The sequence below is a fragment of the Sus scrofa genome, chromosome 17, assembly GCF_000003025.6.
Source record: "Sus scrofa isolate TJ Tabasco breed Duroc chromosome 17, Sscrofa11.1, whole genome shotgun sequence".
Taxonomy (NCBI): domain Eukaryota; kingdom Metazoa; phylum Chordata; class Mammalia; order Artiodactyla; family Suidae; genus Sus; species Sus scrofa.
In genome coordinates this window covers 44,092,803-44,105,190 of record NC_010459.5, presented here as the reverse complement: position 1 = coordinate 44,105,190, position 12,388 = coordinate 44,092,803, and the positions used below count along the sequence as shown (strand labels likewise).

General features: G+C 47.4%; 1 protein-coding gene across 5 annotated transcripts in view; it reads left to right on the top strand.

Annotated features, from left to right (window-relative positions):
- CHD6 (chromodomain helicase DNA binding protein 6) overlaps window positions 1–12,388 on the top strand; it is a 217,417-nt gene that overhangs the window by 160,282 nt on the left and 44,747 nt on the right. For all 5 annotated transcript variants that reach the window (XM_021077871.1, XM_021077869.1, XM_021077870.1 and 2 more), the window contains 6 exons: window positions 1,724–1,888; window positions 3,400–3,579; window positions 4,630–4,740; window positions 6,440–6,642; window positions 7,296–7,495; window positions 8,156–8,315. In XM_021077871.1, coding sequence (XP_020933530.1) covers window positions 1,724–1,888; window positions 3,400–3,579; window positions 4,630–4,740; window positions 6,440–6,642; window positions 7,296–7,495; window positions 8,156–8,315 — 1,019 coding nt within the window. The remainder of the gene's footprint in view (window positions 1–1,723; window positions 1,889–3,399; window positions 3,580–4,629; window positions 4,741–6,439; window positions 6,643–7,295; window positions 7,496–8,155; window positions 8,316–12,388) is intronic.

Here is a 12,388-nt window from a genome sequence, read left to right as displayed (position 1 = left end):
CCCACTGAAGGAAGCTCTTGGACTCCTTGAAAAAAATGAGCGAGTCCAGGTCTGGGCAGGAAATATACAGTGGGAACGTGAATCAGGTCATACAGAAAGCAAGGGAGCTGTCAAAGACTGCAGGTCTTTGCTATAATGTACAAACCTAAGTACAGGCAGTTCCATATCTTTATCCATGTGTTATATATGAACTAATGCAAACTGACACCTCCAAATATAATGCCAGAGTTTACTGTAGTCTTCTCCTTTTCCATATTCGATTGAATCATGTTAAAAAAAAAACAAAACTCAGCAGCCAAACCGAAGAGGCTCCCTTGGACCATATTTGAACAGTATTAAGAATAATAACAGCAATGTGGGAGTTCCCGCCATGGCGCAGTGGTTAACGAATCCAACTAGGAACCATGAGGTTGCGGGTTTGATCCCTGCCCTTGCTCAGTGATCCTTGCTAAGGATCCGGCGTTGCCGTGAGCTGTGGTGTGGGTCGCGGACACGGCTCGGATCCCGCGTTGCTGTGGCTCTGGCGTAGGCTGGCAGCTGCAGCTCCGATTGGACCCCTAGCCTGGAAACCTCCCGTATGCCACAGGAGCGGCCCAAGAAATGGCAAAAAGACAAAAAAAAAAAAAAGAATAATAACAACAATGTAATAAAAGGTAACACATTTTTTTTTTTCTTTTTTGACTGCGCCCGGCGCATTTGGAAGTTCCCCAGACAGGGAACAGCTGCAGTAATGCAATGCTCATCAATTTGAAAGAAAAACAGCCAGACGTCATGTGCTTTTTTGATGGAAATTTGTACACTACCTATGAAATACACTTGCCAAAAGTAAAATCTTAACCTCAAGGTATAACTCTAATATAGAGGAGATACAGAAAACAAGTGAACCTATTCAGAGATGCACCAAAAAACAGGCGGCAAAATGTAGACTGTGAGAAACCATAGAAAAGATGCTTGGTCTCTTCAACAAATTGGTTGTATTTGAAAAAAGGAGAGATCAAAGGCAGGGAGTACCTGAGGACCACAAGAGACATGAGACATATGAACCAATTATAATGCATCTGCTTTATTTGGATCCTGATGCAAACAAGCAAACTTAGAAATGTACATATGAGACAAGCAAGGGAAATTGGAACACTGACTCAATCGTCCTTAATATTAATTTTTTGAAGTACAGCAATGGTAATATGTTTTACAAGAGTCCTTATAATTAGAAATACATATTGGAATGTGTGAGGAGGAGACAACATGATGCTTAGGGTTTGCTTCATGATAATCTCGGAGGGCAGAGGCATAGCAGAGATGCAGCAAGAGTGACTGGGAGACAAAAGAGACTACTTTTGTCTGTGTGTGAAAATTTTGATAGTACAATGAAAAAACTTAAAAAGTGGTGCTGCTTGCTGTGAGACGTTTCTCCAAAGAGCAGGCCAGCATCCTGGAATGAGTTCCTGCACTGAGACCACAAGCTGGGAAGGGTGGGAGGCCAGGTCCTTCTCATCACTTTATCCCAGCACACAGCAGTCACTCACTAAGTAATAGGCAATGAAATGAGTGTCCTTGAAAGGGCAGCTGGCATTTGGGTGAATTCTATTCCAAAACCAGTGCCATGACTCATAACCGTACGAGCCAGCTACTCACACCACATGCAATGCAGCATTTCCCTGTTCCTTGGGCTGCCGCCATTGTATCTGCTGACATGCCGTGTATGGTCCTCCTTCCTGCCCAGGCCCAGGCCCGATGTCACCGGATAGGCCAGAGTAAAGCCGTGAAGGTGTACCGCCTCATCACTCGGAACTCCTACGAGCGGGAGATGTTTGACAAGGCCAGCCTGAAGCTGGGCCTGGACAAGGCTGTCCTTCAGGACATCAACCGAAAGGGCAGCACCAACGGAGTGAGTACCCAGAACCTGCTCCAGGGCCTGAAGAAGAGTTTATCCCTGCCCAGCCACTCTCATTCTTCACTTTCACGGCTTTTGCTACGTGCAGTCAGACCTCGTATCTTTGGTGGAGAATTCCCTGCAGTAGAGGGTAGCCCAGGTCAGGTCTCTGCATTTTATAGGTGCATAAAGGAAACCTGTAGGAGCAGTGAGGTGGTTGGATTGCCTGACCTGCAGTAACATTTCAGTGACGTTTAGACATTGCCCTTTGGAAATCAGTGGATCTTAATAGTCTTAACTCTATCTGTTGTCACCATGCTTCATCTCATACTCCAGACTTTGAGCTCCCTGAAGATGAGCTATTTTATTTCGCTCAATGCCCCAATAGTGACTGGCATATTAAAGATGTTTGGTGCATAATAGTTGGTAAATAAATGAACGAATAAATTATCAGCTTGAAACATGGCAGTTAATAAAATCTTTTTTCCCCTTCTAGAGGGGATAAAAATTGTTGCTAAGATTCCTAAGTCATATTAGACTATAGGCAAACAAAGCAGAATATCTCTCTCTTCGAAGTGGGTTATCTTTCATCTGGATGTTCTGCATCCTCTTAGCTATGCGTATGTTGCTAAGTATAATACTTCAAGTTACCCGTGCTGGGAGTCACGGAATTCCCGCTTCTGATTGATATAAAGAGAACCAGATTCTTAATTAGAACCAGGAAAGGGTGTTTTGAACTCCCATTTCCTGTTTTCAACAAGCAATTGAGAAGATCACACTTGGCCTGGGAGCATTTCTTTAGTTAAGAAATGACATCATTTCCAATACTAATGTATTTATTTAATAATGAATAAATCATTATTCTTTAGCTTGTTTGGTACATCTAGAGGTTTTTAAAGATAGAGACTCAAACTAAAACATTAAATATATTCTCTTCAGGGTGCATGGTTTTAATGGTTTGTGACATTTGATAATAACCCATATCCTGAGGAACGTTAGGGCCGCTGGGTCATGTGCTGGGTTTTATCCAGAGCTCCCAGTGATTGTCTGCCTGCCCTCCCCAGAGTTCTCGCTCTCTTTTTATTTTATTTTATTTTATTTTTTGCTTTTTAGGGCCCCGCCCACAGCATGTGGAAGTTCCCAGGCTAGGGGTCGAATGGGAGCTACAGCTGCCGACCTACGCCGCAGCCACAGCAACATCAGACCCGAGCCGCGTCTGTGACCTACACCACAGCTCACGGCAGTGCCGGATCCTTAACCCCCTGAGCGAAGCCAGGGATGGAACCTGCATCCTCACGGTTCCTGGTCGGATTCGTTAATCACTGAGCCATGAAGGGAGCTCCCCCAGAGTTCGCTTGAGTGTCTTTATCTGGGTTTTCATTTTCTAAGGCTTGTTGTCCATGTCTTTATTTTTCCGATGTGCAGTTTATGGAGGAACTGTGTAGTGAATCATGAAGGTCAGATTTGAGGCTGTTTTTCTCCTGTGCATTTGCCACTTTGTGAGTAGCCTTTGGTGACCTGTCCAGGTACAGCAGCTTTCAAAAATGGAGGTAGAGGACTTGCTCCGGAAAGGTGCATATGGTGCCTTAATGGACGAGGAAGACGAAGGCTCCAAGTTCTGTGAAGAAGACATAGACCAGATTCTGCAGAGGCGAACACACACCATCACCATCCAGTCTGAAGGCAAAGGATCCACTTTCGCCAAGGTATAGAGCCTTCTCTGCAGAGCCCACGGGGGTGGCTGTGAAAGAATATCCTCTCTTCTTTGACTCTCATTAGCCAGGCTCCTGTTTCTCTACATGCAAAACCTTGAGATTGGCTACATTTCTGTTCCATGTGCACTCTAAAGATTCTTAGAAGGTTCTTAGAAGAGGCCTGAATAATGGATCAGAAATAAACGAAATCACTGCTCCGAATCCTCAGAGCTGATCTTCAGCAGTCAGGTTGGATTCTTGGGTTTGCAGTTTGCCTCCACTGTTGGCACAGACTGACCCCAAACCCTCAAATTGCTGTCTTGGATTCCTTGCCGAGCACTCCTTGATCGGTGTCAGAGAATGAAATTCCAGTGACCACTCCATGCCTCAGTCAAGCAAGCATTTTGTTCATTTCATGAGACGAGATTTTACTCAAGATTCCCAGTTTCTAGTCTAGGTGCCTCTTTCCTCTGCCCACCAGGTCACTGGATTTAGAATTCAGCTTAGCAGCCCCCCGACCAGGTCACTTTTGGGCTTCCCTGGCCATGGGCTCTGTGAGCTTCATGACCTGTCGGATTAAATCACCTGTTTGATGACTTATGGGGGAAGGGAGGCTTTTTCAGGAGGATATTTTGTGCTTTAGAGGTATAGCTCATCTCTGTACACCTCGTACTGCCCAACCCAGGGCCTTCCTCAGAGCGGACACGTGGTAACTGGTGAATTGAGAGGAAAATTATATCCAGAGACGTTTTAAGAATCAGTGCTTTCATGAGCAACTGGACATACGTTACCATTGTCTTCAGGGGTTGTCCTCATGCTTCCAAGTTCAAGTTACAAAAAGTGATCCTGTAGGTTGAAACTGTAATTTCCTCACCCAGCCTTTAAAATAGAATTTTAAAAGAATAGCTTTGAGATTTTCGCTTTCATTTGGAGGCTCCGTTAGGGGTTTTGATTTTGAATACAGGTAGTTCCTATGCCTGAGTCTCTGTATGTGTGAGGTCACACAGGTGTTTAAGTGATTTCTCCTGTGTTCAAGCACAGTTTATTGGTTCTTCTTCACAGGCTAGCTTTGTGGCTTCAGGAAACAGAACGGATATTTCCTTAGATGACCCAAACTTTTGGCAGAAATGGGCTAAAATAGCTGAACTGGACACTGAAGCAAAGAGTGAAAAGGTACAGCATTGAGAATATTTTATTTCACTGAACATTTCATTGATGTCTTTTGGGACCATAATTCCTAGCTCAAATCATCATTTACTCCTGAGCCTTAGTTCTTAAATGAGATGCCATGTATAACCCACTTTAAAGCATGCCGGACTCTTAGATCTTGATAAATGTTAACTGTTATAATTTAAAGTGACCTAATGGGGCATACAATCTGCTGAGTGTCTGGGAGATTCGACAAAGATAATTATAACTGAAACTGACCAAATAGGTCAGGGTCAGCCTTCTGACCGAAGGCAGTATTCCATCCTTGGCATGTGACTGTTTTACCTCTGTTTCAACACTTCCCATGAAAGGAACCTTAACTCGGAGGAATATTAGAGGGGAAAGTATGATGAAGGAAAGTTTGTTGGGTTCACCTCCATTCTTTTAGTATCTTGAATTTTTCTACTTCTGAACACAAGAAAGAGAATGGCCTTGGAATAAAAGCAAATTTGCACCCTGGCTCTGCCACTAATTAGCTGAATGCCTTTGGGCTTGGCCCCTGACCTTACAGAGAGGTTAGAGAGGGCATGTGGATGAAGGGGGTGCTGATGCCCACTTTGCGGAGCTGGTGGTACCATGTGAAAATAGCTGCCCAGCCCGTTGTGAGGCACCCCTTCCCTCCTTCTCTGACCCTGTCACCTCCCTTCGGGCTGTGCATATCCTTTCTCCATCTTGAGTGAGCATTGACCTCTCATGGGCCCATAGACCCCGAAGGCAGTCGCTGAGTACATCTGTCTGATTCAGTCCCCAGCATCCAGTCTTCACCCTTCTCTAGAGTTGCCAGAGGATGCTTAATCCACCCTCTTTTCTCCTAATAGAAGGATTCTGCAGTCCCTTTAGTAACCCGTGTCTACTGTTTTACAGTGTCGCAATCAGAAAGTTACTCTGTGCAGGACAGTAGGCTGGAGGGGGAAGAAAAACCTCTTGCCCTGTAGACAGTACGAGGCAGTCAGAGCATGTAAGGGGGTGGGAGTGGGGTCAGGTGATCAGAGCAGGGGTGACACTAGACATTTATCTGGGCTGCATAGGGGAGTATTCTTAGCTGAGCTTTGGGTCTAAGAGGTAGGGGAAGGGGCGAGAAGCATGAAATGATGGAGTCCAGGAAGTGATGGTTGTAGCCGGGGAGCCCCCAGCATGGGTGAGTTTCCAGAGCCAGAGAGATCTTTTCCAGAAAAGACAAAAGGTTAGTGGTGCCATAGGAGACAGAACATGAAGCAGCAGTAATTTGTGTTCATCTTCAGAAAGTCGCTGAGCAGATGGAATTCTCCGACTCTGCTGTCTCCAGAGCACAGGCTGCCTGGCATGCTGGGCAGAACAGCTGGGCTGCGAGAACTCCAGTCTTTCTTGGCAAGAACCGGCTGCCCCTTGGGGCTCTGGGACATCTTGCCTGCCCAGGCCCCTGTTAGGAAGACTGCAGAACCAGCAGGTGGGGGCAGCCAGCACTGGGGGTGGGGGAGCACACCAACTCCAGCAGGTCCTGGAGAACCCCCCTCTGCCTGCTGTGGACACAGCAGGTATGCAGGGAAGGGCCTCTCCTGCTGGAGGATGAGACAGGGGTGAGCTTCCCAAATGCCTCCTGAGGAAGGGCAGCAGGGTGGCCTGTGCGTTGTAATCAGGGGAAAGACCAGGGGCTTTCTCCCCCAGCAGTCTTCTTTGTTTCTAGGAAAGCTTGGTGATCGACCGTCCACGCGTGAGGAAGCAGACCAAACACTATAACTCTTTTGAGGAGGATGAACTCATGGAGTTTTCAGAGTTGGACAGTGACTCTGATGAGAGGCCCACAAGGTCCAGGCGCCTCAATGACAAAACCAGGCGCTACCTCCGGGCTGAGTGCTTCCGGGTGGAGAAGAACCTGCTCATCTTTGGGTGGGTGTTGGCTTTGCCGCTTCGTTCTTGTTGTCACTGTTTTCCCCACTGGTTTGCTGTCCCTGAGACTGGTCCGGTGTGTTCTCCTTTCACTTCGGGTTTGGGCTGATGGAGGGTCTGCTAGGGGAAGAGAGAACTGTGCTTTCTTCCTGTCCCCCCCGCCCCGACCACAGTCCCTACACTCTGCTGCCATGCTGTAGCCGTGCCATGATTTTCTCAGATGCTTGTCACAGCAAATCTCTGTTACTAATTTGCTGCCTGGTACTGATTTCCTGCCTTTTCCCCCCAAGGACATAGAAGGAATCAGCGCAACAGATGTTACCATTAAGGCATGATTCGTGCAGGGCCCTGGCTCTGGTTGAAGTAGGTTTAGCTTCTGGGAGCTCACCATTGCTTTCCAATACTGCAGCTGGACTGTGTTTTAATTCCAGATTTACTCCTTGCTCCAAATATTTTCTTCCTTTCCTTCTTAACATTCTAGTGGCCGTGTGAAAGTCTCAGTGTCCAATGTCCAGATCACCCTAGTCCTCCAGGGTCTTTCGGGACAAAGCCCTTGGGGGACGGGAAGCACTCTCAGTTCCTGCTTGTCCTGCGGGGTTGAGGGCACGCCTGGCCCTTCCTCCCGCTGATGCCCTCCTGTATCCCCCTCTCAGCTGGGGCCGGTGGAAGGATATCCTGACTCATGGGCGATTCAAGTGGCATCTGAATGAGAAGGACATGGAGATGATTTGCCGAGCCCTGCTGGTGTACTGTGTCAAGCACTACAAGGGGGATGAGAAGATCAAGAGTTTCATTTGGGAATTGATCACACCTACTAAAGACGGGCAGGCCCAGACGCTGCAGAACCACTCAGGTGAGGGCTGGCAGGCCTGTTCCTGAGGAGCGCAAAGCCCTCAGACCTCGTTCCGTCTTCCCGTGTTGATCCATGTTGCTGTGCTTTGGGGACTTCTTTCTCAGGTCAGAATGTGACCTGTGGGAAACGATGAGGGTTCTCGCCTTTCTCCTTCAGAATCGTCCCGCGTTACCTGAGTTGGTTTAAGTGCAGTTGGGCCCTCTTGAAGTTCCCCACATGCCAGTCCTGCTACTGACCTGGGTGTCACAGGGCTCCTCCTCTGATTTGGGGGCTCAGACGATGTGCTCTGTGGCTTGCCTTTTGCATCTCCATGTCCTGTGCATTTTCTTGTGCTGCTGTGCTCTGTGCTAGGCCACAGCTCACCTTCATGTCTCAGATGGAGTGCTCCTTTCTCCCCACTAGGGTGTGAGTTCCCCAGGGCATAGGCACTCATACAGCCTTCTCGATCCTGTGGGGTGCTTGGTAGATTTTTACTGCCTGCCGATTGGTCCTGGGATTTCAGGTGTGACTCCAGCATCACTGGGGGGGTTGCTGAGGAGTGGGGCCCATCATCCTGAGCCCCGATGCGCAGCCAGGCTGCCCCTTTGCCACCCTAGCCCAGCTCGGTTCTGATCCCGTGGTTAAGCCACATTGACTCACCTACCTGCCCTTCTGCCTCAGGGTTGTCCGCCCCAGTCCCCCGAGGGAGGAAGGGGAAGAAAACCAAGAACCAGCTGCTGCTCCCAGAGTTGAAGAACGCAGACTGGCTGGCCACCTGTAACCCCGAGGTGGTCCTGCATGACGATGGCTATAAGAAGCACCTCAAACAGCACTGCAACAAGTGAGTGTGCCCATCATTCCTGGTGGCAGCGCTTTCTGGGACCCCCCAAGGGGGGGGTGGGGGTGGCTGTGGGAAGCCACTTGATGCCCCTGTACCACCCTGCAGGGTCTGGAGAGGCAGGCTGTGTGCTCTCAGCTGGGTCAGGATTCATTGCGTTGAAGCCTATCTCCTTTCCCAATCTCTCTTGTCCTCCAGCAGTTTGTACAGGATCTTCTGACCTCATAGTCAAAATCCACTGAGGACACTAGTGATTTGACTGCCGGCTCTCCTTTTCCTTCCTTCCTTCCTCTAACCCTGAGGGCACATTAGCAAGAGCATAAGGTTGGCCTTGGTGGCCACTACTCTCAGCTTTGATATTCATGGCCTCTCGATGTTTGGTGGACATGCATTTGAGATAGTATTCTTTATATCCCAAGGCTGGCTGGGGTGGATGGGGCCAAGACAAAGGAAAAAGTGATAGAAAGTGAAACTGTTCTTGTGAAGGTTAATTTTGGGGAGTTAGGGTACCTAGCCTCAAAACAACCACAAGTTTGCACATGGATATTGCATCACTATACAATGTATCAGTTAGAAATAAAAGTCCCTTGGAAACCATCTAACCCAGCTTCCTAGGCCATGTAAGAGTTACACCTCCCCAGCATTCCTGATAGGCAATGAGAAGGCCTCCGCTTGGAGTTCCCCACTGGCTCAGCAGGTTAAAGGATCCAGTGTTGTCAATTGCTATGGCTCAGGTTGCTGCTGTGGTGTGGGTTTGATCTCTGGCCCAGAAACTTCCACATGCTGTGGGTGTGGCAAAAAAAAAAAAAAAAAAAAAGGCATTTGCTTGCATATCTTTGGTTATAAAGAATTTGTCATGCTACAAATTAAGATTTTTTTTTATGTCTTCCTCCCCAGTACCAACCTAATAGTTCTATAGTTGTGGTTTTTCCTTTTTCCTTTACAGATAAAGCCAGATTCTTTCACTTCATCCTTCCAAATATTGAGGCTAGGTCTCATGCTCAAGACTGTAATAAAAACTTCCTCATACAAAGTATAAGGTCCTTGGGGACAGTAGAGTTCAAGCTGAGACTTAAAGGGCACTTACCATTGGAGTTCCCGTCGTGGCGCAGTCGTTAACAAATCTGACCAGGAACCATGAGGCTGCGGGTTCAATCCCTGGCCTTGCTCAGTGGGTTAACGATCCGGCATTGCTGTGAGCTGTGGTGTAGGTCGCAGACACGGCTCGGATCCTGCGTTGCTGTGGCTCTGGCGTAGGCTGGTGGCTACAGCTCCGATTCGACCCCTAGTTTGGGAACCTCCATATGCCGAGGGAGGAAAGGAAAAAAAAAGCTCTTACCGTTGACAGTAGAACCTGGCTGGAGCAGGGCCAATAGCATGTTCACTGTGACAGAATCCAAGCCCCTGTGTGAGAGCAGAAAGAGGAGTCTGGCTAGGTACAAGGGCTTGTTCATGGCAGACGAGGTACACAGGTGCACTGAGAATTCTGTTGCTAGTGCTAGTTGCCATATTTCTTGAACAAGTGAGATGTGAGGAAAAGTGAAATGGGGTGGGACGGGGGGAGTTAATCTGGTAACAGCTCGCAAGATTGAGTAAGCGTTTACCTGGACCTGAGTAGCCAAGTTCTGCCGTAATAAGTATTAATCATGATGACCTGGCTTAGGGTGCTGTCGAATTTCAGGGAAAGGGTTAAATAAGAGAAAATAAGAGACACTGTGATTAAAGGAAAATCCATCATGTGTGATAAGGAGTCAAGAGCAGTTAACTCCATGGTCATAAACCTCCAAGGCTGGGAGAATGGCGGAGCCTGTGGCCATGACAGAATCAAAAACATTGTATTCACTAAACATTGAACAGCTAGATGGAGGAGGAGTTTCACCTAATTAAGTTACAGCAGCATTTGGCTGTGGCATCCCCAGCTGCAGATGTGGGTCTGAAGCCCTAGAAATAGGCTGAGCTGGAAAGGTTGATAGAGAACTTCCCTTGACACCTGCACAGATGATCACAGATGGTGAGCAGAACCGCTTGTGACCTTTGAGGAGTTCCTTAACATTTTTAACCACAGCCAAGACTTTCCTGAGTGCAAGCCCCATCCAGGGAATCAAGGAATAATGCAGTAGAGCACCTCTCCGGGGTCAAAGGAGCTGACTTGTTTATTATCCTGAGCCTAGTGGAGACCACTGTCCTCTTTAGTTCTCGCTCAGAAGGACCTGGAGACTCAGAGCCAACAGGGCTCTGGCAGCCCCTCCCATGCAGCGTGCGAGATCCCTGGGCAGTATCCTGACAGGGGGCACCCCAGCCTCGGCTTGAGCCTTCTTCCTAGGGATGACTAGCCTGTCATTTCTCAGCAAGGCTCATTTATTTACCAGGTGATCCTAATTAATTGTCCTTCTGTATATTGAATCTAAAATCTGCTTCCTGGAAACTTCCACCTTTTGATCTTGGGACCTGGTTCTGTCCTGAGATACAGTGGAGAACCAGCAGAATTTCTTCAGTATAACTGGACTGTGAGCTTCTAGAATTGTGAGCCCTGTTAATTAGCAAATTTAGCTGCCCCAATATCACATGAGGATCAGGACGGGCTCTGGAGTTAGGATTGTCTAGACTTAAATCCTGGTCTCCTTACTTACCTGCAGGTAATTTTTTTTTTTTTTTTTTTTTTTTTTTTTTTTTTATGAGCAGTGAACATTTCTTTCTCATAGTTTTGGAGATGGGAAGGCCAGGGTCGTGGCACTGGGAGAGTTGATATCTGGGGAGGACTCTGCCTCCTTGTAAATGGTGTCTTCTTGACATCACCTCGCCTGTTACAAGGCTGAATTATTTTTAAAATGAGGATATTAATAGTTCCTACTTAGCATTGTTATGAGGAGCAAATACATTGTTAAGTGAGCTTATACATGCTGGCACATAAGTACGCAAAGCATTTAAAAAGCAGCTGTTTCTGGAGTTCCCATTGTGGCACAGCGGCAACAAATCCAACCTAGTATCCATGAGGACAAGGGTTTGATCCCTGGCCTTGCTCAGTTGGTTAAGGATCCATCGTTGCTGTGAGCTGTGGTATAGGTCGCAGACATGGCTCGGACCCCGTGCTGCTGTGGCTGTGATGTAGGCCGGCAGCTGTAGCTCCATTTCAACCCCTAGCCTGGTAACCTCTGTATGCCACATGGGTGGCCCTAAAAAGTCAAAAAAGTGGGGGGGGGCATTTGCTTCAAATCTAAACTCTAAGGAGTCATGGGCAGTCAAATACCAGGGGGCCTTCTGGGGAGAAGTTCTGCTTCCTGATCTGGAGACTGGGTACTGGGTGTATATGTTCAGCATGTGGAAATTAATCCAGCATACATGTAGGCAAAGTGTGCTTTCTGCAAGTATATGTCATATCAAGAAAATGATTTTTAGAAAAAGAAGATGAAAGAAAAAGTAACACTGCCACTCAAAATATTACTAGGTTTTGTTTGGCTAAAGTTAAGGGTGTTACAGACCAGCTCCAGCTCTCCTTCCCTGTGAGCTCAGATGCCACCTGGGTTGTTGTCTCAGTCTGGGAGGACGAGACTCTAAGAGGAGCTGTCCATTGGTCCTCATTTGTTTGCTTCTCACTTAGGAAACAAGTAAATACCATGGGCTTTCAGTTCTCTTCTCTTGTACTATGGATATTGCCGAATATCAACACATTGACTTCTCTTTCGAGAAATAGAAACAGCACTATCTTACATCTTCTGGAAACCTTCTTCTGATTGAGATAAGATATAAGCAGGGAGGAATCCTGTACCTAAGATACTGTTTTTCTAGTTCTTACTAAGAGGCTATCAGCTACTGCCAGCCAGGTAGAAGGATCAGCTACCATTGCAAATTCTTAGAGTTCTCATTCTCTGAGCCTTGAAAGAACATCTCGAATATGAGTATGAGATGAGGAATGGTATGCCACACAAGTAAGGGCACTTTCTGATTTTTTTTTTCCCCCCAGGGCCGTTCCTGTGGCATATGGAAGTTCCTAGACTAGGAGCCTAATTGGAGCTGAAGCTGCCAGCCTACATCACAACCACAACAATGCAGGATGTGAGCTGTGCCTGCGACCTACA